We start from the raw sequence: 26,800 nt of genomic DNA, 5'->3' as shown, positions 1-26,800 counted from the left end.
TTGTTCCATGCATGATTTTTTAAAGGCTTATTCTCTAATCATGTGGAAGATTTTCCACATATTTATTATTTTGAACATGCTATTTTTTCCCAGTCATCGAAATCCTGAATTATTCTTTATCTGTTAGTTATTAGATAAAGTTTGTTAGACCACCACAATGATGATCATGGGGCTGCCATTTAATTCTTGCAACTTTGTCAATTTCTGTTTTAAATATTTTGAGCTATAGTTATATATACCCTGATTTAAAATTATGTTTCTAGTGAATTGTTCCTTTTATCATTGTATAAATTACTCCTTTTCTTATGATTTTGTCTTAAAATCTGTGGGGTCTCATATTTAAGCCATATCAACATTCTTTTTGGTTAATATTTTCCTGTTTTATCTATTTCCATTCTTTACTTTCAGTGTACGGCATACAAGTAGGCTTCCTGCTAAAACTAAAAGTTCTGATTCTTAGTCTTGAATACAAAATTCTGATCCAGATGAAATGGATGTCCTTGCTTAATCTGTATCTTTAGGAAGTTATTCATCATTTAGGAAATGATGTTAACATAGAAAATTGTAAATAATGTAGGAAAGTAAGGGCATTTCTGCAGTAAAGAGATAAAATCCAGTTATTTTCAAGTAGAATAAAACTAAAATCTTTAAAAAGCAAAAAAGTTATTTTTTTTATAATTTAGGTTTAGCTTATGTTGGACAGCACATAATTGAGTAATTATTGAATTCCATGAATATATTGTTAACATTTCAGAACTAATTTTTTTAACCTTATTTGGTAAAAAATAGTTTTGAGTAGGTTTGGGAAGCCATTTCAGCCACTTTAAAGGTACTTTTCAGACCAAAACCACCACCCAAACAACAAAAACCAACATTAAACTATAAGAACATCCCCTCTAATTGTCTCAAGTTATTGCATGCACACACTTAATGCTAAACAAGTCATGTTGTGGTTAGAATAAATGCATATTTGCTTAAATATGAACATAGGTTTAAGATATGCATTCTTATTTTCATGTCTTCCAAGAGTTAGCTACCTAGAAGGTAGAACTCTGGATGCCAAAGACAGAGTCCCTGGGACCGTTGGCCTGGAGAGCACATGACACCTGTTTCTGGAACCTAGTGGTTACTGCCTGCTCGGCTCGGAGACCGTCTCCACTTCGTAGACAGGAGGTGCTGACCTTCTCCTGTGTGTTCCCCTCTGCAGTTCAGAGTATTTTGCAAAAAGAGAGAATTCAGCAGACAATCTACAGAGAGGTTGTTTGGGGCCCCAACTTTTCCCTTTTCTCATTTCTTCTCTTAGTGCATATATATGGTCTCCTTGAAAGGAGCATGGGGAGCATGTTTAACCATATTTCCTCCATTGTGTCTCCAATTACACATATTAGAGACTATGTGGCTAATAAATACCTTTGAGAGAGTTTAGGAATAGAGATTATGGTTTTGATTAATCATTTAATACATGTTTATTAAGTGGCCATTAAGCAGTGTTCTGTGAAAGATATGGTAAGTAATACAAATAGAAATAATATGAAGTCCTACATATTGGAAACTTGTAGTCAGTAAAAGATGATATAGTAGAGAGATACAAATTCTCAACAACTCTGAATCTAAATTTCTTTATAAAAAAGAAGTGCTTCCCATTTCTTTTCTTTTTTCTTTTCTTTACAAAAACTTCCTTAAAGTTTAGCCAACATTTTCAGCTCCAGTGTATCGGTGAGCATACAATACATTTCCTCTAGCACAGATTTTCGAATTTGGTTATGTTTAACCTAGGTATTTGTTTTATACAGTCTTAGTTTTCAAACTAATTTGTGACCATACGAGTCTGGAATTCTTAATTATTTTGGAAATTCTCCTTTTGTTCTTCCTGCCCTTCTTTCTTTCCTGTGTGGGCTCCACTGCTTGGAAACATAACCAGCACTCAGCACATATTGCCTTGAATTGAAAGATGCACCGTATCCTTACAGACACTGTTAAGAACACCACTTATAAGTGTTTAAAGATAATATCCATGATAAGAAAAAACAGGATGGTTTTTAAAACAGCAGCCATCTTTAAACTGACAAATTCTAGGGGCACCTGGGTGGCTTAGTCGGCTAAGCGTCCGACCCTTGGTTTTGGTTCAGGCCACGATTTCTCACGGTTCATGAGTTGAGCCCCGCGTTGGACTCTGCACTGACAGCATGGACTCTGCTTGGGATTTTCTCTCTCCTCTGTCTCTCTGACCCTCTTCTGCTTGCTATATCTTAAAAATAATTTTTTTAAAAGCTGACAAAGTCTAGTTACTGACAAATTTGGAAGAAAAGTCATTTATATAAAGCTTGTCTACTGGAGATATTTTACATTAAATTTCTGTTTCTCAGGGCATTAATTGTGACATGAAATATGGACCTTTCTCCTCAGAAAATCTCATACATTGTTTATTCTTATTTAGCAGCATGAGCGACCTTGTTATGAAAGTTGATGCTCTTATTTCCTCTTTGCCTAAACGTGAGTCTCGGTATGACATCACATTTCTTAAAGAGAATCACAGGTAAGAATATATTATTGTCTATTTTTTCTGTCACTGCATCCTTTACTCAGTTATGGTTTCCACTTATAATACAGCAAAATTTAGAGTAAATTAAAAATTGTTGGAGAAGAAATGTATTTGACAAGATTAGGAAAAGAAATTCTACCTCTAAGACATTTGAAATGGAATTCATCAAGCTCTGTCTACTTACATACAATTATCTGTGTCCCCCAAAGGGAACCTTTTCTGTTGTTTTTACTTAAGGACCACATAGAACTAGAGAAAAATAGACATTATATAATTAACCTATAGACCTATTTCGTTATGTGATGTTTTTCTAATCACTGCTCCTATAAAACTAAATTGAGACAAATACTTAGCATAGACTCAAGATGGCTGAGACTTCCTTGTAAGTTTTCTGATTTTATGGCAGATGTGATTTTACATTGCTCACGTGTACTACTAGATGGTAACACGTGCTATAGCCCAGGAAGTCTATCTTTAGAGAGGTCTTCACCCATGTGCAGTTGTATACTCAGGGAAAATTACTTTCTAAAGAAAGGAGCACTGTTGGGAAGGAAGTTTTGTTTTGTTTTATTTTTCAGATAACTGAGATTCAATACTTTTTAAGTATTTATTATTATTTTAGATAGCAGGAGAACTGGGGAGAAGGACAGAGGGAAAGAGAGAGAAAGAATCTTAAGCAGGCTCCGCGTGTTGAGTCTGACACAGGGCTCCATCCCCCGACCCCAAGATCATGATCTGAGCCTAAATCAGGAGTCAGATGCTCAACGGACTGAGCCACCCAGGTGCCCCTTTTTTCTACTGGAATTCTTTTTACAAACTTCTTTGACTTCTAAATGCATGTGCTGAAATAAATTAACACAAATTACCAAAAACCATCACTGTAAACATTAGTCACTAGACTGCTCTGTTAAGCTATTTTGTACTTAGGAATTTTGATTCGTTTGGAACTTATTTACTCCTGTGTTAAAAGTCTGAAACACTTGATCTTTTATAGTTATTGTCAATTAGTTTCTAATCTCTTTCTCTACCTTTCACATCTCTTAATGCATCTGCTGCTTTTAAGCCTACTGCCTTATTTTATACAGACAGAAGGGATGATGTGACTTTCTGATAGTGGTTTGCAATTCTCCAATTTTTTCTGTTCTTTCTGGGGCATTTTATAAAAATGTAGAAATGGGTATGCAGTATATATATATTGTTGAGCATCTCTGTTTATACAATAATACTCCCCTAATATCTGCCTTCTGTAACATGTAGACAAGATAATTTGCCATTTTCTGAGTTCATGTATATAATGTAGACATTTCACTTTTTTTTCCTATGTATTTCCCATGTTGATAAATTTATCTAGGTCAGCATCGGTGGTGTGGCATAGAATGAACTTTCTTTGCCCAAAAAATCCAGCTTTTGAATCCTAGACTACCACCATGGCCTTGTGACTTCTTATAGCTTCAGTATCTTAATCTATAATATGTAGGTGTTGAGTCCTATCCTTCTGGGGCTTTATGAGATTCAGACCTACTGCCATGAATATAATAGATACTTAATGTGTTACAGCTATTATGTGTAATTGTCACACAAATAATGATACTTGGAAATAGAAGGAAGATTGGACCTGAAAGTTAAACCATAAAATCAACTCCCCTTAATCTGGGGAGAGATGTGAATACCTACCTTAAGTAGGATCCAGGTCAGCAAAACTTAAAGATAACTTAACCTAAGTGAAGGTATTAATTTAATGAAGGAAGAAGGACTTCGCTGGGTTTTGTGTTGGAAGCCTAGGAAAGGTAGAACAATTCTGGACTTTACAGTCAGGGCTTAATCAGAGCAGTAGAAATGTGTGTGTGTGTGTGTGTGTGTGTGCGCGCGCGCGCGTGCGCCCACGCACACATGCGTGCATATACATTTAGGGGTTGTGTAGATGAGAACTCATTTATTCATTTATAAAAGAATTGTTGTAGAGTTTGACCTTACACAATTGTAGGAGCTGGTTAAGCAGTGCCTCTGAGGCTCTTGATACTGGAGCTTGGAGCTCACAGGGCAGGCACTTAGGAAGGAAAGGAGGTTGCAAGGAGGGGTGGCCGTTCTGCCTGCCATGAGCACACCCCAAATTTCACTGTAAGCTTTCTGGTTTACATGCTTCACAGAGTTCACAAGTGAAAACAGAAGAGTTGTTCAGGTGAAATATAACTGTATTTAGAAGAGAGAGGACACAGAAATTTCTCTGAGAAATCTTCACGAAGGGAATACTGTGGAATGAGTAGTGTCTTCAGCAACATCTTTAAAATGGTGGCTTGACCTGTCTTTATATACAAACTAATTAACATCATAACAGATTCAATTCAGTAAAATGCCTCTGCTTAGAATGGAACTGATACTGGCTGAGTACTGGCAGCTTCCTGCTGCCGTGGCCTGTTTGAAATCTGCTTAATTTATCTCTAAGACTTGATGGCCTGCACATACCTCAAGCCCACCTTCATGGCTCTCTCTGACTTAAGCTTTTAACAATTATTGGTAGTCAGTGTACTTGACATTACTCTTCATGGCTAATGGCATAAAGTATGGCAATAGTTTTTTGGCAATTGTATACACATCCACTGCCTTAAAAAGGTGGTGTAGGTGGAATTAGCATCTTTTTGTCAATGTTGTAGAGAAGAGATGTTCTACTTCCATTCTTAGATTAGCCAGTGTAATACCTACTAATCGGCTCAGGATTTTGCTCAGAAAATGGTGATGAGTCTACATCAGTGCACATAGAAATAGATGATGGGGACTGTTGGATTCAGATACATACAGCCTCACAGAATCAGCAGTTGTCTGTGTAAACACATGCCTGCTTTCACCACCACAACAGAAAATAACCAGTTTTGGCAGTCTGGGCACATTGGCGGTTTTAGCCAATCGGCAGTCATCTGAATAAACAGATGCCTGCTTTTAGCCAGCATAACATCGCATAAAGCATACAGAAAAGAACCAGTTTTGCGTAATGCTACAAGTATGGCAATAATTTATAAAATTTTCACCAACATAACTAAGGTAATTAACTTTAAAGTAATTAACTATAGATAGTCTCTTCAATTTTAAAACCTCTGATTTGTAGTTCTTATTTCTAGCAATAGTTATATAGCAGGATATATTGTTGGATTCTGTCACTCTTGTTTTTAACAAAATTAAATCATGTTGACTTCATATAAAATAAAATATCTTTGTCAGAGGACCCATCTTTGAAGTGACTTTTACTGCTGAGAAATTCATCTCTTCACTGCAAAAAGTCTAGATATTTACAGTCTTTCTGCACCAAAGAAGACTAATATCCCTGTAATTCTGCAGGGATACGTTTTGATTTGGTAACCTTTATCCTTTTGTAATACATAAAATATTTAATTCATACATCTCAAAAAACTGACTTTTATTACTGAGTTAAAAGAGTAATTCAATTGGTAGATTCTGTGCTTTTCATCAAATATATACTTTTAACTTTTAATTACATTAAATATAAAATGTATTATCTTTCATTGGCCTTTGCTCTATGTTCCTTGTGAAGATTGGTCCATCTTCTAACTTACAACTTAGTTCAGTGAAAGAAGCAGGAAGACTGAGGNTAAAAAAAAAAGAAGTATGATAAATTTGGGCTTTTACCCCCCTGAAGTTTCCTGTTATATTATATACTAAATTTAATAAAATTACTGAACAATTAATTTTATTCTCAAATCTAAAAAAATATATTCAACTAACACAAAAGTAACTTGGTTTTATTTTTTGAATTGTGTGATCCAGAAGAATTTGGGGGAGATTAAAATTAGAGTTTTCACTGTAATAGTATTGTTCTTTGAAGAGTTTTTAAAAATCACTCCTTCCTAAAATCTTACTTTTATTTTCTCTAATTCTTTCCAGTTTTGTTGTTTATTGAACACAAACATGAGGTTTTTAAATTTGCATTTTCATCTGTGAAATAACCAGGTTTTTTAATCTAGTGAGAAAGAAAGCAATTTATAAGCATATATTAACAGATTAATATTTATTAGATAATTAAATTTAACTCATCCCCTTTTATTTTCTATTTTCCTAGCATTATAAAGATAAATCCTCAAGACAATGATATGTTCTTTGATGTCATTGCTATTGTTGATCCATTGACAAGAGAGGCACAGAAGATGGCCCAGTTACTGATTGTAAGATAATATTTTTATTATATATCTTAAGTCATTTTATTATATATTTTCCTTTTGAAATTTATAATTAATCTTTCCAGTCTGTTTTCAAGTATAGTATTTGTGTCCTCTTGATTTATTCTGTGTAACTTTTTAATCGGCGTATCATATTTCAATAGAAAATGGAGTGGTAGGGCTTTGCACGAGGTGTATGGAATCCCAAGGTTCAGTGTTGCTGTGGACTTAATTGTCCCCTCCTCCCTTAAAATTCATATGTTGAAGCCCTACCCTTCCTGTGACTGTATTTGGAAGTGTTGCCTTTGGGTGGTAATTAAGATTAAATGAGATTTTACAGTTTGGGCCCTAATCCAACAGGGTTTATAGCCTTACAGAAGAGGAAGAGAGAGAGATCTCTTTCTCTCCTCACACACACACAAAAGAGGTCCCGTGAGCACACAGCAACATGGTGGCTGCGTCCAGGCCAGGAAGAGGGCTTTCACCAGAAACGGAATCAGCCAGCCTCTTGACTTAAATTTCTGTTAGTTAAGCCACGCAGGCTGTGGTGTTTGGTGGCAGCGTTCTGAGCTGACTAACACTGGGTCTTCTCATCTTCGCCCTGTCTTGAGTTCTGAAGAAATGGCTTCTGGAGAAGCCGATGGTATTGTAGGTAACAATAGCCCAACAGGTGAGCGAAGGTTATATTCAGAAAGTTTGGCCAACGTAACAGAACCTTCAAGACTAGAGTTTATTTCTCTCATCTCACAGCCGCCTGGAGTGGCTAAGGCGGCCCCTCGGGGTGAGGGCTCAGGCAGCCTTTGTTCAGTCATCCTCACGCAGGGCTGGTGTCTCGTGGTCTGAGATCCAGTCAGGCTCCTTTAACTCATCTCTGTTTCTGTGAGGAGGGGAGAGCAAGGGCGTGTTCCATCCAGTCTTGTCTCGCTGACCACAGTGCAGCAAGTCATCCGGCTACACCCAGCTCCAAGGGAGCCTGGAAACCGTGCATGAACGTGAACATTCTTTCACTGAGAAACTGGGGAGAAGGTTGCCAGGGGCGGCCCGCAGCCTCTGAAAGGACATTCTGTGGCTTTTCGTTGTACTGAAGACTTTAGAGGTTCGAGTTGTGATGCAGCTTTCGGTGGTTAAATTACATAAGCTACTTACGTTGGAAATTGATAGATTTTTTTTCTGGTGGTGTTCAAAATTGTGGAGTATTCCTATTTGAAATTACTCAAAGCTTTTTTTAAGGACCCATTTTAAAAATATTCAGAAGTAGGACACCGGGGTGGCTCAGTCAGATGAGCATCACACTTCGACTCAGGTCATGATCTCACAGTTTGTGGGTTCGAGCCCTGCGTTGAACTCACTGCTGTCAGCACAGAGCCCACTTCAGATCCTCTGTCCCTACTCTCCCCCTGCTTGTGCTCTCTCTTTCTTTCCCAAAAATGAACAAACATTAAAAAAAATTAAAAAGAATTCTCAGAAGTGGAAACTGTTTTTTGACAGTTGGCCTCACTTTTGGAAACAGGCCAAAGTGTTTCGATATTAAGTCTGGTGGAAGATGTGAAGGAGCACGCCGGGCCATACTGGTGTGTATGCCAGTGAAGTTCAGAATGCACTGTCTATCAGAAATTAGTTTGCCCTACCAAATCATATTGGAAAAAGGGATTATAGATATCTGTTGTAATTATTTGGACAAATAATTTTGGCAAGGCTTTGCCATTCTACCATATATATTCAGTATATAAACAGGGCAAATAATTCCATAGTTAGGTTTGCTTACTCCCATCCTTTCTTTTAACATTTGTGTACCTTCACATTTGAACTTCCTGAGACACGCTATTCAGATTATTCTTTAAAAAACAGCAATCAAGGAGCACCTTGATGGCTCACTCAGTTAAGCATCTGACTCTTGATATTGGCTCAGGTTAGGATCTCACATTTCGTGAGTTCGAGCCCTGCATCAGGCTCTTCGCTGACAGCACAGAGCCTGCTTGGGATTCTCTCTTTCCTTCTGCCCCGCCTCTGCTTGTTCTCTTTCTCAAAATAAATAAACTTAAAAAAAGAAGAAAATAGTAATCGATAATCGTATCTATAAGGCATGGAGCTAGTATGTTACATTTTAGTGTATAAATACCTATTCCTACAGAGTCATTATTCAGAAAAAAGAAAACATTGCTTACCTCTGAAGTTTTTATGTAAAGGTAGAATTTAGGAATAAAATATGAATTTATATGCAAATATAAAATAGGGGATTGGGGGGCGCCTGGGTGGCTTAGTCGGTTAAGTGTCCGACTTTCACTCGGGTCATGATCTCGCGGTTCGTGGGTTCGGGCCCCGCGTCGGGCTCTGTGCTGACTGCCAGCTCAGAGCCTGGAGCCTGTTTCAGTCTGTGACTCCCTCTCTCTCTGACCCTCCCCTGCTCACGCTGTCTCTCTCTCTCTCTCTCTCCTAGAAATAAATAAAACATTAAAAAAAAAAATAGGGGATTGGATCTCAGTTTACAGGAGTGGAAATAACAGCATACTTCCCATCTGAGCACCTCAGCACTTCATATAATTTATTATCTCTTACCATAAGGAAAATTTATGCTATGGAACACAATTTATTGGAAGAAATAGATAGTGTCTCATTTAACACTTGGGAAAAACAGTGGCTCAGCGACCTCCGTTGTAGCAAATATAAGGAGTGACAGAATGGGAACTAGGGCTCTGAAATCCGTAGTCGGTCCTGATTCCTTCTCAAGCCTGCTTCTTCCTGTTCTGTGTGCCTATTGTCATCCCCTGTCTTTCCCTGTGTCCTTTGTTGCCTAAAATCTTTCAAATCTGCACTGAGTTGCCCTTCTAGAGGTAGGGACTGCCAAAATTAGTAACTCTCCTATGTCATATGCCCCAGGGAAATACTATTTCCTCCGTATGTAGCCAGGAACTTCCTACATCTCTGCCATGTGGGTGGAATTCCCAATGGACGGGGACACCCTGGCCGTTGTTGCTGTGAGGACACACACTGTATTCACATGTCATGGTTCCAGCAATTATTTTACTTGTTCTTCAATACTAAGGAAATTTGGAGACCATGAAAGAAAGTCACATTAGGCAAAAGGGAAGCAGCGTAACCCTTGAGCAATGAAATCAACTGTTTGGATTCAAATCTGACCTTGACCATGATTTACTGTGTGATCTCGGGCAAATTACTACATCTCCCTGTGGCTCAGCTGTGAAGGTGGTTACCTCTGAAGGCTGTTGTGACGATCACATGAGATAATGAATATCAAATGTGAACGCGGGGCACCTGGGTGGCTCAGTCAGTTAAGTGACCGGACTTTGCGTGTGTTCAAGCCCGCCGTCAGGCTCACTGCTGTCATTGCAGAGCCTGCTTGAAATCCTCTCTTCCTGTGTCTCTCTGCCCCTTCCCTGCCCCCTCTCTCTCAAAAATGAAACATTTTTTTAAAAGATGTTCATGCAGTGCCTAGTACATAGTAAATGCCTAATAAATGTTAGATATCAAGATTATTTAATATCAAATATGGGAATTTTTTTCTAATAGGTACTTGGCAAGATTATCAACATGAAGATAAAGTTGTTCATGAACTGTAGGGGTAAGCTTTCAGAAGCCCCTTTAACAAGGTGAGTCTAAGTGAACATAATTTCATTTCAAAAGGTTTGCAAATGCTAAGACTAAAAGAAAGGACCATAATTACTGGGTCTGTTTTTTTTTTTTTTTTCTTCATGAAATGGTTAACTGAAATAGATAAGATTAAAGATAATGTATTAACTTTAATTGATGCAAAATTATAGTAACCTAACCAGTAAAACTGATCTAACATAATTACAGTATTTACATGGATTTATGTTTGTCCATGGGTATGTTTGAAAATGTGATCTAGGAATACCTATTTAGAAATATACAAAAGGGAAATAAAGTTGAATTAAACCATTTTTGGTTTTGCTATACTTTCAGTACTTCAGAGCTGAATTATCAAAATGAACTTTATGTTATTGTTTCACTTATTATTTGGAAGTATTGAGATGTAGTTAGTATAGAATAATCTTTCCGTAATATAGAAAATATTTATTATATGCAATTTTTAAATTTTTTAAAATTTATTGTCATGTCATTTATTAACATGCCAATAACTTATTGTCAGTTAGCTAACATACAGTGCATACAATATGCTCTTGGTTTTGGGGGTAGATTCCCATGATTCATTGCTTACATACAATACCCAGTGCTCATCCCAACAAGTGCTCTCCTCAGTGCCCCTCACCCATTTCCCTCATCTGTCCCCCCCATCAAACCTCAGTTTATTTTCCACATTCAAGAGTCTTTTATGGTTTGACTCGCTCTCTGTTTGAAACTGTTTTTTCCCTTTGCCTTCCCCCGTGGTCGTCCATTATGTTTTTCAAGTTCCACGTATGAGTGAAAATGTATATCTTTCTTTGATTGACTTATTTCACTTAGTGTCATACCCTCCAGTTCCGTCCATGTTGTTATAAACGACATGATTTCGTTCTTTCTCATTGCCAAGTAGTATCCCATTGTATATATAAATCACATCTTGGGGCGCCTGGGTGGCTCAGTCGGTTAAGCCTCTGACTTTGGCTCAGGTCATGATCTCACAGCTTGTGGGTTTGAGCCCCGCCTCAGGCTCTGTGCTGACAGCTCAGAGCCTGGAGCCTGTTTCAGATTTTGTGTCTTCCTTTCTATCTGACCCTCCCCTGCTCACACTGCCTGTCTCTGTCTCTCTCTCTCTCTCTCTCACTCAGAAATAAATAAAACATTTAAAAAAAAAAAGAACACACACATCTTTATCCATTCATCAGTTGATGGACATTTGGGTTCTTTCCATGATTTGGCTATTGTTGAAAGCACTGCTGTAAACATTGGGGTACATATACCCCTATGAATCAGCACTCCTATGTCCTTTGGATAAATTCCTGGTAGTATACTATTACTAGGTCGTAGGGTAGTCTTATTTTCAATTTTTTGAGGAACTTTCCATACCTTTTTCCAGAGTGGCTGCACCAGTTTGCATTCCCACCAACAGTGCAAGAGGGTTCCTGTTTCTCCACATCCTTGCCAGCATCTGTTGTTTCCTGAGTCATTAATTTTAGTCACTCTTACCAGTGTGAGGTGGTATCTCAATGTGGTTTTGATTTGTATTTCCCTGCCTATGAGTGATGTTAAGCATCTTTTCATATATCTGTTAGCCATCTGGATGTCTTCTTTGGAAAAGTGTCTATTCATGTCTTTTGCCCACTTCTTCACTGGATTATTTGTTTTTCAGGTGTTGAGTTTGGTAAGTTCTTTACATATTTTTGATACTAACCTTTTATCCAATATGCCATTTGCAAATATCTTCTCCCATTCCATCAGTTGGCCTTGAGTTTTGTTGATTGTTTCCTTTGCAGTGCAGAATATTTTTATCTTGATGAGGTCCCAATAGTTCATTTTTGCTTTTATTTCTCCTGCCTTCAGAGACATGTCAAACAAGAAGCTGCTACAGCAGAGGTCAAAGAAGTTGTTGCCTGTTTTCTTCTCTAGGGTTTTGATGGTTTCTTATCTCACATTTAGGTCTTTCATCCATTTTGAGTTTATTTTTGTGTGTGGTGTAAAAAAGTGGTCCAGTTTCATTCATCCAGGACCATTTGCTAAAGAGACTTTTTTCCATTGCATACTCTTTCCTGCTTTCTCAAAGATTAATTGGCCATACATTTGTGGGTCCAATTCTGGGTTCTCCATTCTATTCCATTCGTCTATGTTTCTCTTCTAGTGCCAGTATCATAGGGTTCTGTCTATCAAGAAAAGCTAATAATTATAAATGTTTATGCTCCCAATTTGGAGGACCCAAATACATAAATCACCCAAATACATAAATAGTTAATCACAAACATAAGCAATCTTATTGAGGGAATACTGTAATTATAGGAGACTTCAGTATTCCACTTATAGCAATGGACAGATCATCTAGGCAAAAAAATCAATAAAGGACAGTGGCCTTGATGATACACTGGACCAGATGGACTTGACAGATATATTCAGAACTTTTCATCCAAAAGCAGCAGAGTACACATTCTTCTCAAGTGCACATGGAACACTCTCCAAGATAGATCACATGCTGTGTCACAAAACAGCCCTCAATAAATATAAAAGAATTGAGATCATACCGTGCATATTTCCTGATCACAACACTATGAAACTTGAAATCAATCACAAGAAAAAATTTGCATTGAGGTTAAAGAACATTCTACTAAAGAATGAATGGGTTAGCCAGGTAATTGAAGAAGAAATTAAAAAATATATGGAAACAAATGAAAACACAACAGTCCAAACCCCTTGGGATGCAGCTAAGGCAGTCCTAAGAGGAAAATACATTGCAGCCCAGGCCTATCTCAAGAAATAAGAAAAATCCCAAATACAAAATTTAACAGCACACCTAAAGGAACTAGAAGCAGAACAGCAAAGAAACCCCGAAGCCAGCAGAAGAAGAGAAATAGTAAAGAACAGAGCAGAAATAAACAATATGGAATTAAAAAAAAAAAAACCCAGTAGAACAGATCAATGCATCTAAGAGCTGGTCTTTTGAAAAAAAAAATAAACAAACTTGATAAACTCCCAGCCAGACTTCTCAAAAAAAAAAAGAGGACCAAAATAGATAAAATCACTAATGAAAAGAGGACAGATCACAACCAGCATCACAGAAATACAAACAATTATCAGAGAATACTGTGAAAAATTATATGCCAACAAACTGGACAACCTGGAGAAAATGGACATATTCCTAAACACTCACACACTACCAAAACTCAAATGAGAAGAAATAGAAAATTTAAACTGACTATAACCAGTGAAGAAATTGAATCAGTTTTCAAAAATCTCCAGACAAGTAAGAGTCCTGGGCCAGATGGCTTCCCAGGGGAAATTCTACCAGATGTNACTAGCAAATCAAATTCAACAGGTTATCAAATGAATTATTCACTGTGATCAAGTGGGATTCATTCCTGGGCTGCAGGGCTGGTTCAATATTTGCAAATCAATCAATGTGATACATCACATTAATAGAAAAAAGGATAAGAACCATATGATCCTGTCAGTATAAAAGCATTTGACAAAATACAGCATCCTTTCTTAATAAAAGCCCTCAAGAAAGTCAGGGTTGAAGGAACATACTTTAACATTATACAAGCCATATATGAAAAGCCCACAGCTAACATCATAAAAAATTAAGAGCTTTCCTCCTGAGATCAGGAACATGACAGGGATGTCTACTCTCAGTTGTTTAATGTAGTGTTGGAAGTCCTAGCCTAAGCAATAAGACAATAAAAAGAAATAAAAAGCATCCAAATTGGCAAGAAGTCAAACTTTCACTTTTTGTAGATGACATGATACTCTACATGGAAAACCTGAAAGACTCCACCAAAAAGCTGCTAGAACTGATACATGAATTCAGCAAAGTTTCAGGATACAAAATCAGTGTACACAAATCAGTTGCATTTCTATACACCAATAATGAAGCAATAGAAAGAGAAATCAAGATATTGATCCCATTTACAATTGCACCAAGAACTATAAAACACCTAGGAGTAAACCTAACCAAAGATGTAAAAGATCTGTATGCTGAAAACTATAGGAAACTTATGAAGGAAATTGAAGTCACAAAGAAGTGGAAAAACATTCCATGCTCATGGATTGGAAGAACAAATATTGCTAAAATGTCAATACTACTGAAAGCAATCTACACATTCGATGCAATCCGAATCAAAATTGCACCGGCATTCTTCTCAGAGCTAGAACAAACAGTCCTCAAATTTGTATGGAACCACAAAAGACCCTGGATAGCTAAAATTATGTTGAAAAAGAAAACCAAAGCCAGAGGCATCACAATCTCAGACTTTAGCCTCCCCTAGGAAGCTGTAATCAGCAAGACAGTATGGTACTGGCACAGGAACAGACACACATATTTCACATTAGTACTCTTCTGTTGAAATAACATGGTCTCTAAAGTGGGGACACAAACTTACCCTTCTTCCCCTTTCTGGGTCAGAATGACTATCATTTTGAACCACCTTACTGACTGGCATATGCGGGATCTTTCAGGTGTCATGGGGCAGAAAAAATGCGTGTTAATGTGCTTTTCTTTGTATATTATGATTATGAAGCTTTAAAAAAATATATGCAATTACAAGACAAAAAAGCTGCATTTAGTTAGTCCCTTGTAATTAATGAATTATATTTGTTGTAATTGATAAACATACAATTGATTATTGCCTTGAGCAGATATTTTAAACATGGCAAAGATTTTAATGCAGTATTTGGAAAGCAACAAAATGGGAAATGTAGAGAATTTAGATGAAAGTTTAGGGTACATTCATTCCTTTCCTGCCACCCTTATCCTCATATCTCATTCAGTTTTCATACTCTCGTTTATCTTGTATTTTTCAATTTTTATTCTGTCCTTCAAAATCTGAACAAAAGCTTTCATCTTATTTTAGCTACTAATCAAGAGGTTAGCTTTGTAAGTACAGAATTTTTATTCACACGAGTAGAGATGCTCTCAATACTATCTCTATAAAGCTTTAGGTTATATAATAAAGTATAAGAATATTGAACATAAGGAAGCATAATCTGTTATTAAGGAAAGAACTTGATCTTTTTAAGATGAAGTGACCCTTGGGGCGCCTGGGTGGCTTAGTCGGTTAAGCGTCCGACTTTCGCTTAGGTCATGATCTCACGGTTCGTGGTTTCGAGCCCCGCGTCAGGCTCTGTGCTGACTGCCAGCTCAGAGCCTGGAGCCTGTTTCAGAGTCTGTGTCTCCCTCTCTCTCTGACCCTCCCCTGCTCATGCTGTCTATCTCTCTCTCTCCTAGAAATAAATAAAAAAGAAAAAATTTAAAAAAAAAAAAAAAGGATGAAATGACCCTTAATGTACTGGACAGATGCTTTGAGCGGTTAATAATGTTGCACAACACAAAGACAGTGAGCTCAACACATATTATTTTTTACTCAGTAGCATCTATCATGCAAACTAGATGACACAATGGTCCCCAGCCCTTTCCTTTCAGAATACTGCCCTTTCCTTCTCAGACGTGGCACAGGTGTGGGCAGCCTCCTGTGTCTTCCCCTGGGTAGGGGAGGGGGTGCTGAATCCCCTCTTGGCTAATCCTCTCTTTCTGTTGGAACCCTTGCTTTTCCATCTGTTCTGGAGCCTTGCTTTATCACACAGTTCCTTTGTTCCATGTCTTTAACCTCCCTGCCAGCGCTTTTCTTCCCGTCCTGAGAGTTTACTCAGTTTATTATTTTTTTAAACTTTATTTATTTTTGAGAGGCAGAGAGAGACAGAGCACAGGCAGCGAGGGGCAGAGAGAGAGGGAGACACAGAATCGGAAGCAGGCTCCAGGCCCTGAGCTGTCAGCACAGATCCCAACGTGGGGCTTGAACCCACGGACTGTGAAATCATGACCTGAGCCAAAGTCACATGCTCAACCGACTGAGCCATCCAGGTGCCCTCCTGTTTTTTACTTTTTATTTTTTAAGTTTACTCAGTTTAAAAAGAGAAATATATTAAGTCCTCTCCTCTGGAGCCCTGACTTTTTCTCCTGCATTCTTCTCAGCTTCCTCAGAGATGGGTCATACCCCCCTGTTCATCCCTTATTCACTCTACCTCCCCCTGCAGCTTGCCTTTAACTCCCTCTTTGCTGCTGGGTCATTTTTACTAAGTCACAAAGAAATTGCTTTTGGCAGCTTCTTGCGATACTTCTTGTTCTATGACATTTCTGCCACATTGGACAGTACCCAGTATTTGTTTTGTACATTTTCTTCTACCTTCTTCCTTCTTCTTCCTTGGATTCCTACTCTGTGTAGATTCTCCTTGAGTCCTGGCTGCACCTAGTGATTTGCTTCTAATAGAAAGAACATAGCAAAAGTAATGGAATATCTCTTGGGTGGCTAGGTTATGAAAGATTGTGACTTTTGTCTTGCTGGCATTCTCTGTCTCTTGCTCTCTTGTGTTTCTCTGACCAAGCATGCTGAAGAGGCCCTTGTGCCTGGGAACTGGGAGCAGTCGCCAGCCAGCCACTAGTAACCAGAGGCAGTCCTTAATCCAGTGGCCCTTGAGGAGGGAGTGCATGAGCCTGGAAGTGGCTTCTTTCCCAGTCAGGCCCTGGGGGAGGGGCAGAGAAAGGATCATAAGCAGGCTCCATGCTCGGTGTGAAGCCCAACACAGGGCTTGATCCCACAACCCTAGGATCATACCTGGCTGAAATCAAGAGTCAGACATGTAACTGACCAAGCCACCCAGGTGTGCCCCAATCCTATTTCTTTTTAATTGAACTTTCATCAGAATTTTAGCTTGAATTTTATTTGCTTTCTGGCTATCATTTCTCTTCATATGATTAGTGGTGCCAACATCTAATAAAATGGCTGACAAATGGTCAAATCTGAAGAAGGATCAGTGAGCAAAGATAGATCATAAGCTACTAGAACCCACATAAGTCAGGTTATGCTGAAAAGCATTCTAATCATGTTCATTAAGAAATAATTAACAAGGATATATGATATCTATAATCTTGGAATAGAGGATAGTTTAAACAAACTGTCTACCATTTACAAGGATTAACTCTTTTGCAGTTACAGTGTGTTTCAGTCTTTTTGAGACTTTTTGGTCATGTTCGTAAGTGATTTTCAGTTTTTAAATGTTTTAGAAGAAATCTCAATTTTGGTCATAGTATGTATTCTTATTTATGCTCTATTGACAGCTTCTATCGTTTTGTTCTGGAGCCAGAACTGATGTTAGTGGGTAATGACATTACTGGACCAGTGGCAAAATTCTTGGATATCCCTGAAGCGCCCCTTCTAACCCTCAACATGATTACTCCTGAAGGCTGGTTGGTTGAAACAGTACACAGCAACTGTGACCTTGATAATATTCACCTCAAGGATGTAAGTTGTCATGTAAAGTTATATAAGATAAGAGGAATAGGGTACATTCTTATCAGCCACTGTAACCGTCAGAAGTGAGTGATCATGCCATGGCTGCTCCCAGAATTTTCTTCGTTATGGTTCTAGGCCTTGATCCAGTCTTTCCTTTGATTTTTGAGTTTCCTTAATTTCCAAATTCAGCTTCTCTAGTTTTCCAGGTTCCTGGATGCTCTTACCTTCTTTGTTACTTTAGACCCCTGGTTCACAGGTGCTAAGATGGCCAACGTAAAAATATGTAGATGGATGACGTAAGACAACACCGTTTAATACTTATTTTGCCCCTCAGGTTTTGTTTTTAACTCTGAAAGGAACAGTTTTAGCTAAAACTCTGTTTTGTCTCACAGCCCATGGCCGGAGAAGGCAGCCCGAACAAGATTCGGGTAGAAAGCAGGGAACAGGGCGCTCTCAAAGCTGCACTGCTTCCCACCCACCCCTACGCTCCCTACCCTACCTCTGCCCTCCCTCTGGCCTCACCCTCTGCACCCCCACCCTGTGATCCTTCTCCAGGAAATGTCCTGCCTTCTCTTGCCCACTTACTGGGCATTCAGTCCTGGAATTCAGTCCAGGACTCCCCGAAAAAGGGGAGGAGACTGTTTTAAAATACACTGAGTCTTTCAAAAAAATTGGACTCAGAAACCAGAACTGATGTTAGTGGCTAAAGACATTACTGGACCAGTGGCAAAATTCTTGGATATCCCCGAAGCACCCAAAAATGGTCCTAAAAACAGAAGCATTTTAGAAGAGCTTACCTAGAGAATAGGCATCCAGAGAAGGGAGCATAACCCTTCTTCTTAGTGTCTTCCCTCTTACTTTGGTTCTGCATAGCCCTGACCTGTTTTCCAGCTCTGAGCATGAAAGCTTCTTACTGCTTTGACCTAGGCGTGAACATTTTACGTGGATAGGTAGGTTAAGATCATTCATCATATTTGTTTCTCATGCATTACCTTTGTCTGAAGACTTTCCTTCTAGGCAGGCTTCTTCTGATCCACTCGTGAGTAGATTTCGTGGTTTCCCATCACTTGCGGGGAACACACCCACTGCCACCAGCCTCAGCCGTCCAGAGAGGGCAAACCTAAAAGTCCGCCATAGCCGTCACCAGAAATCAGTGCTTTCAAATCTCAGGGAAAAATAGAAAAGCAGCAAAATAACAAAATCCAGGAGAGAAAATCCAGAAAGGAGTTTGGCAAAAAGTAAAAAAAACAATCCTGTTTTCTCTGTGATCAGCCAGCTCTCTTAAAGGATCTACTGGTTTCTCCATTAAGAGAGTTCAGTGACATATACCAATAAAATAAATTAAAAATTCCATCCAAAATGCTAAGAAGTTTGTGCTGGGTGAATTAACACAGCTTAGAAAAGACTTAAATTTAAAAAAAGTTTTAAATTGAGTCTGTGGTAAAACGTTCAGCAGCCATTAAANTACTTGTATACATCTTCTTTTTAAGTAATCCCTATACCCATCATGGGGCTTGAACCCACAACTCGGAGATCAAGAGTTGCACAGTCCACTAAGCCAGCCAGATACCCCTAGAAGCTATTTAAATGAACAGTAGTTACATTTATTTTAGAACACTAAAATATAGAGAAACAGTTTTTCTGTCTCTATAGATTATATGAATTAACAGAAGGAAATTACAAATTCTCACACCTATGAAAGTTAACTCCTTGTGAGTGTCTTCTCTCCCTCTATGTTCTGTACACTCTTAGGATATGACCCGCAGCAGTCCTGGAAGAATCTGAAATCACAAAGTAGAGACACTTGATGGAGCAGAGAGAGGGAGTTGCAGGTAGACGGGAAAGTGCGCACTGGCAGAAATGAGGCAAATAGTGAGAGATTTGTCCCGTGCACTGGCTCATGCAAGTGCTTGTCACGTCTAATCCCCAGACGTTACATAGACACCTAAAAACATTTGGTGGAGTAAAACTCTCCCTCACCAGGGCATTGGTCCATGTTCATGGCACAACCAGCATTAATGTCATAATCAGAGGTGACAGAAGTGGTTGTAGGGAAGCTTCAAGTGAGACAGTCCCTCTTCCCTGGAGTTTAGAGGTGATTCTCCTCAGAGCTCGTTAGTAGAACTGCATCCAAAGATTCCTCAGTTATATTAAATCACAGCCCGTATCTGAAAGATAGCAACACACCTGAAACTCTACTGGATGTGTACCCAGTAGAGCAAAAGTGAGGAATGAAAGATTGCTGAAGGACGGTGGCACGAGATGGCTGGTTAAAAAGGACCTCACAGAACAATATATTAGCTGCCTCTGAAACAGCATGGTTGAGCCTTGAACAACATGGAGGTCAGTAGCACTGGAACACCCCCCCCCCCCCCGCCCCGCACCCTCTCCCACAGCTGAAAAATCTGCATATAACTTTTGACTCCTACCCAGAACTTAACTAATAGCCTACTGTTGATGAGAAGCCTTACTGATCACATAAGCAATTAACACATATTTTTATATATAATATATATTGTACTCTTAAAAATTACCAATTTTTAAAATTCTTTGTTTTAAGGGGAAATTTTGTTTCAATATTTATCTTTAATGCGATTGTAGGGTTTTTAAAAACATGAATATAAATTTTTTAAAATTTGAATCCAGGTTTGTTAACATATAGTGTAATAATGATTTCAAGAATAGAATTTAGTGATTCATCACTTACACACAACACCCAAGTAAGCTGAAAAAAAGAAATGTGATTAAGAACATTAAAAAGAAGAGGACATACTTTTCTAGTACTGAACTGTATGTATAAAAAACAGAATCCATATGTAAGTGACCTGCACAGTTCAAACCCATGTTGTTCCAGGGCCAGCTGCAATTTATTTGTTTTTTTCCAAATTTTTACTTAAATTCTAGTTAGTTAACATATAGTGTAATTTTAGTTTCAGGAGTTGAACTCAGTGATTCATCACTTACATGTAATACCCAGTGCTCATGGTAACAAGAAGGGTCAGCTGTAATTTAGATGTCCATTGCCTGTGTCAGAATTCCTATTTTACTACCGTAGATAATTATTAATAAATCCGAATGATTATCTTTATAATTAAACTTAACAATTTTTTTTAAAAGAAGGAGCTAACTTCCCTACTATTTAGCCACAGAACAATACAATAAACACTTGTACTTAGAAATATTAATATGCACCCAGCGTTATATTTGAAAGGTATTAAATTCATGTCTCATATCAATAAGTTAACATTTAGAACAGATGAGTGAATACACAGAGGAAATGCAAACATCACAAGAGACCACAAACTCCTGTCCTTGCTAAAAATAAACCTTGATAATAGGAACTAAATTAACTTAAATTACTTTTATGAAATTATTTAAAATAAACTTAAAATATTCACTAGAAAGAACTCTTTGAGAGAACGGATTGGCTATTTTAATGTTGTGGTTTGAGGAAATCCACAGAATGGATGTCTGCTATCCAAATCTGTAAGGACAAGAGAAAGTCTCACATCAGGATATTATACAATAACGGTATTATTGGTCCCAAACTGATTTGTATTTGGACTCTGCCCTAATATCTAACTCCTAAAGAAAAATATTTAAGCTCCATGACCACTGTGAGGTATAGTTCCCTTGTCTGTAAAGAGAAGTTCTGTAATTTTGCTCTGGTTTCAATATTCTGCCCTCCTGTGAAGACTGTCTCCTGTGAAGGGTCCCGTGCACGCATGGTGCCGTCGGGATTGGGGCCACTCATCCGTGATGTAAGTGAAGCTTATTACTAGACTGGTGGTAGTTCAAGTATTTCAGAACCCAGCTCACGTTGAAACACGTACTGTTGTCAAAGAAGGTACTTATTTCTTGATTTTCAGAACTGGACTCCAAGAGAAATGCTGCACACAAGTATTGTAATAATTATTTCTGTGGTGATTGTGAGGAAAAGCAGCCATCCAGTAGAGAATATTTTTAAATACTTTATATCCTAAACACACCAAAAAATAGTGTCAAAAACTCATAGCCAAATAAAATGATATAGTATGGTGAGCATTACTGTTTCATCTGCTCAACAAAATTACCTAACTATATAAAAGTCACCATTTGATTCATTCTCGTGTTTGCTTATAGTTTTCATATCAGGTAGAGAAAATGTGTTATCCCTAAAATACAATTGCAATAGAGAGAAATCTGGAAAAAGTACTGGATCTTTAAAAAGAGATGTGTAGAGATAGGGATGTGTTCATAGGAAACTATATTTAATGAAACAGCTGGTTATACTTTCTTAGAAAAAAAATTACAGAAAAGAAAAATCAGTGTGTTGATATGTAATGAATATTTAATCTGTAGGTAATTTCTGTTTTTATTCCTTTCCATATTTTTTTATTTGCTAAATTTTTTGATGAGCATATATTATTGTGAGTGCCAAACAATGAAACATTAACTTTTTACATTACAAGAAAGGTGATGGCTGACGGTGAGTTGGCTTCATTGCCAGATCTGGAGGAGCTCAAGAGCAACCGCCTATGAAGCAGTTTCCTTAAGGAGTTTCCCACCTTGCTCTCTCTTGAAGAGATCTTTGAATACTCCAATCTGATGACATCTGTCCTGCTCATGATACTGGTGCATATATCATGAGGTTGGAGTAAAGCTGATGTCATGGGAAAGGAGAAAAAAAAAAACTCATCGTGAGTTTTGGTCTTGAAGAAATTGATTCAACCATTAAGTTATTCGTATGAGAGACTTGAAGTTGCCTCCACAAACATTGACTGATATTAATTACATTTATTTATTACAAAATTTATATTAAGAGAATTACTAACACCAGAAACAATGACCTGTTTTCCCCATAGATTGAGAGAACTGTCACTGCAGAATATGAGCTAGAATATCTACTACTTGAAGGACACTGCTTTGATACAATGACAGAGCAGCCTCCTCGGGGTCTGCAGTTTACTCTGGGCACGAAAAGTAAACCTGTTGTGGTTGATACAATAGTGATGGCCAATCTCGTAAGTATTTTAAGTACTTAATTGATTGTATTTAATTACATGCTTGGGGGAAATCCTCAAAGTTTCATAATAATAAGATGAAATAGCTTTTATCTTGCTGTTGCTAAAAAGCTCCCAGAAAACAAAATTGATCCTTAAAGTAATTAAATAAAACAGAAATGAAGGGAATCATACTTTTAGGATGTGTTATTCAGGCTATTGCAAAATCTTCTTTTTGGATTCATTTACATAATTCATCCACTCCAGTTAGTAAACACTTCCCTGAATGATTCATGTACAGTCTTTTTTGAACAATTGGATGCTTTTAGTCCTATAACTGTGATCATATTTTTCTCATCCTAAAAGGGATATTTTCAATTAAAAGCAAACCCAGGTTCTTGGATACTGAAATTACGCCAAGGAAAATCTGAAGATATTTATCAAATAGTAGGGTGAGTTATAGAAACCATTTTAAATTTTTATGTGTAAGTAAGTTTTTGATGTTTTGGATAAGAAATGAGAGGGTGATTTATTTTTCCTCTACAAAAAAATTACATGATATTTATATTTAGGATTCCCAGAAAAATAAGTATGTGTCTTTTTTTAAAAAAAAAGTTATGGGGCACCTGGGTGGCTTAGTCGGTTAAGCATCCGACTTTCGCTTGGGTCATGATCTCGCGGTTCGTGGGTTCGAGCCCCGCGTCGAGCTCTGTGCTGACTGCCAGCTCAGAGCCTGGAGCCTATTGCAGAGTCTGTATCTCCCTCTCTCTCTGACCCTCCCCTGCTCACGCTGTCTCTCTCTCTCCTAGAAATAAATAAAAATATTTTTAAAAAAAAGTTACGCTTCTTGACATATAGTGAATCCTTTCATTTTGCAGTAAATGGCTTTTACTGAGATGCAGTATTCTTCCAAATCTCATGGAGAATGTAAATTATTTGAGTGCTCCTCTTTTTCCTGCATTAACTCTTTCTCAGTGAAGTCCGTGTCCTCTGACTGTTTGCTTAGCTTGTTCCTTTCGTTTAAGCTGCTGACTGTCCTTATGTATCCAGTGATTTTTAGCTGCCTAGCATTTCTTACAAAGATTGAATAGTGCAGGGGTGAACATCCCGACTACCTGGGCCGTTTGGGTCTAGGAGAATCACTGTACCCTCCTCAAAGGATGAGTGTACAGATCAGATGAGTTACCATCTCTAAGTTGTTTGAGGTAATGCCTGAAACAGGGTGAGTCTTTATCACTTTGACCTCTACCATCCGGTTGGATGGAGGGAGTTTGCTTTAGTTCTTCTGTGCGTCTAGCCGCGGTGTCTGCGACCTGGCTCTGCCCTGCTCCTGATGGACAGTGGATTCAATGGCTAAAGTTGCTGATGCCCATGAGCAACGTCTATGACTGAAAACTCTTGAACATTTTAAGAAATTTGACATTACTAGTACAAAAATTGGAACCCTTTCCATTTCCTAGTGGATTGTTGGGCATGGTTGTACCTTCTACTTTGGTTTTGCCACCTCAGCTGGGGAATTGGGAGAAAAGGGGAGTCAGAGGCATGTGTCAGCCCACCCGTGTAACCCTTCAGACGTTCGTTTCAGGGAAAATGTTCAGGGGTGTGTTATAAATCTGACTAAACTCAATTTGACATCTATTGCCTTCCCTCATTGACATAATTCAGGTTTGTTGCTTTATTGTAAATGTTTTCAACAGCATTTTTCTGTACATAGAATGATACCAAAAAATATTATTCACAGCTGTCATACTTGATTTGTTCATGCAGTTTCGAAAATTGGACAATGAAATACATTATGTCTAATATAAAACACGTTCAAGTCATGCAGATGAGCATAATAGACACATCTTCAGTCTTGTGGGTTTACTAATACTTCAGATTTTGCTAATATTTTGCTAAAATAGCCGGTAGATAGTGAAAAGTTGTTGGATGGTGTAAAATTCCTTCAATTATGATATATAACAACTTATTTTAAGGTCTCAGAAACACTTCATATTTTAACTATCATCACAATGTATCAAGAACATCTGAAAGATTTGACTTTAGTGATAATCTTGGTGTTCTGTGGCAAAGATCAGCAATAATTTGAGCTTGCTCAGTGACTAGGCAGTATCGAATATAGTGAGTTACTTTTGTACAATTTTAATTTGTATCAAGTTAAAATTGGATAATTTTGAAATTTGTGTGTCGTAACACATCTTATTGACTCTATATATAAAATATATATATATACACACACAGTGATATTATACTTGTGTTTACTGCAAAATGAATTTATCCTGTTATTTATACCATCATAATTGCATTCTTTTTTTGAGTTGATTATAGACATTTACATGTTTTTCTGCTTTTAGGCTCGAAGGAACTGACTCTCAACCAGACCTGGGAGATATCATTGTGGTGATAAACAGCTTCAAGAGCAAAATACTGGAAGTGCAAGTGTGTGAGGCAGAAGCTTTTAATGGGTTTTGTTCTTAGTACTAAGAATTCTTTTTTTGTCCTTAATTGATTATTTTTCAACTAATTTTATAATTTTACTACCTAAAATGTCATATTGGAACTCTGGCATGAAAGGAAGAAGAGGGTTAAGTTCATGAAGGAAAGGCAGAGAGCTTGAAGATAGAAGAAAAGGACTTTTTCTAAGTCAGGATGTGTCTGTTTGATCTGCTGTATCCATAGCCAAATAGTGTTACAAATTAGGCTCTAGAGATGAGACCAGGAGCACAGATTGGAAAGTTAGCTTTGAAAGAAAAAGTGATGTTTCTTTCGTTTACCAAAAAAAAAGAGAGAGAGCAAAAAATAGTGTTTAATGATGGCAGGTTTATTTCTTTGAACCAACTTACCTACTTAAAACCAGTAAAAATGTTGGGTAAATGTTTTTGAAACATCTTAAAAGCAATGGGGAGCTGACAGTACCAAAATAATAAGAATAACAGGGAAATACAAAACCAAAATTATAGAGAAAATAAGAACCTAGTGAAGTAAGCAAGCACAGAAGCGTCTGTAGTCCTGAGAGCATTTGTCCCTCCTGGTGCACCTGAACTATCATTTTGATATGATTTGCAGGGTGATGGGGACAGAAAGTAAAAACCTGGGCCCATGTAAAGTGGGTGATCTGTTAGAAGACCCTCTCTACAATAAGCTGGCTGTAGCTTCAGGGTAAGGATGAACCCTAGCAAATTATTCTGCACAGTCTTTTAGCCCAAATTTGTATCATGCAAGTAGTCCAGGGAACCCTGAGCCTTGGATTTGCACTAAACTAGTTCCAAATGACTGAGGTTGTACAGACATTTGGCAGAAACACCTACGTGTCTCTAGAATAAGATGACTGTCTCCAGATACATAGAGAAAACCAGCAGAAACAAACAGAAAGCAGGCACATAAACACTGTCTGTATTAGAATTATTGACACAGATTCTGAAACAACTGTGCTTACAGTGTTTAAAGAAATAAAAGACAAACTTGAAAACAATTGCAGGGAACAAAAAAACTCTAAAAAAGTCCATATCTGATTTTTCTTTAGAAGTAGAACCTTTAAAACTGAGTGATATTAGAACCAAAATTAAGAATTTGGTGGATGACTTTTACGTGTCTAAAGAGAGAATTAGTGAGTTGGAGGACCAGAAGATATTCTAAATGTAACAGAGACATTTAAAAAGAAAATAGTACAGCAGAGAGCATAAAAGACATAGAGAATAGAGAGAGAAATTTGAGAGACCAGGATCATATTGAACCTGGCTCTCCCATTAACTAGCTGTGTGACCTTAGACAGATTCCTTAGCCTTTTTGTTTCATTTTCCTCATCTATAAATTGGGGTTAATAATGCCTTACATGTCTGTTACAAGGATAAGATGGTTCAGTTTGTAAAGTGCTTTATGAGTATTAAATAATTAGAATCATTTTAAATGGGACTCCAGACAGTGATGAAAGAATGAGGTAAGTGTAACACTGTGTGTCAACTATACTCACATTAAAAAAAAAAAAAAAAAAAGTACATGTAATATTTGAAGCATTAATGGCTGAGAATTTTCATGAACTGATGGAAGTTAGCAATTTACATATTTAAAAAGTTCAGTGACTGCCAAGCAAGGTAATTAAAGAAAATTCATACCTATGCTCTTATTGATAAAACTGCAGAAAATAGAAATCTTGAGAGAAACCAGATGAAAAAAATAAAATTACCTTCAAAGAGCTATAGA

At 37.6% G+C, this 26,800-nt stretch overlaps 1 protein-coding gene across 4 annotated transcripts in view; it reads left to right on the top strand.

Annotated features, from left to right (window-relative positions):
- The window catches only part of UGGT2 (UDP-glucose glycoprotein glucosyltransferase 2), a 160,517-nt gene that overhangs the window by 100,532 nt on the left and 33,185 nt on the right, over positions 1-26,800 (top strand). For 3 of the 4 annotated variants that reach the window (XR_013332606.1, XM_077753866.1, XM_077753863.1), the window contains 7 exons: positions 2,438-2,536; positions 6,612-6,714; positions 10,237-10,316; positions 17,444-17,627; positions 22,463-22,621; positions 22,967-23,052; positions 24,955-25,039. Coding sequence is in view for 3 of the 4 variants with exons in the window: in XM_077753866.1 (XP_077609992.1) it covers positions 2,438-2,536; positions 6,612-6,714; positions 10,237-10,316; positions 17,444-17,627; positions 22,463-22,621; positions 22,967-23,052; positions 24,955-25,039 (796 nt within the window). In the remaining variant the exon portion in view is untranslated. The remainder of the gene's footprint in view (positions 1-2,437; positions 2,537-6,611; positions 6,715-10,236; positions 10,317-17,443; positions 17,628-22,462; positions 22,622-22,966; positions 23,053-24,954; positions 25,040-26,800) is intronic. The other variant, XM_077753865.1, reaches the window with a different exon arrangement.

Source organism: Crocuta crocuta, unplaced genomic scaffold (genome assembly GCF_008692635.1).
Source record: "Crocuta crocuta isolate KB4526 unplaced genomic scaffold, BGI_CrCroc_1.0 scaffold31, whole genome shotgun sequence".
Classification (NCBI taxonomy): Eukaryota; Metazoa; Chordata; class Mammalia; order Carnivora; family Hyaenidae; genus Crocuta; species Crocuta crocuta.
This window is presented reverse-complemented; position numbering and strand designations above follow the sequence as displayed.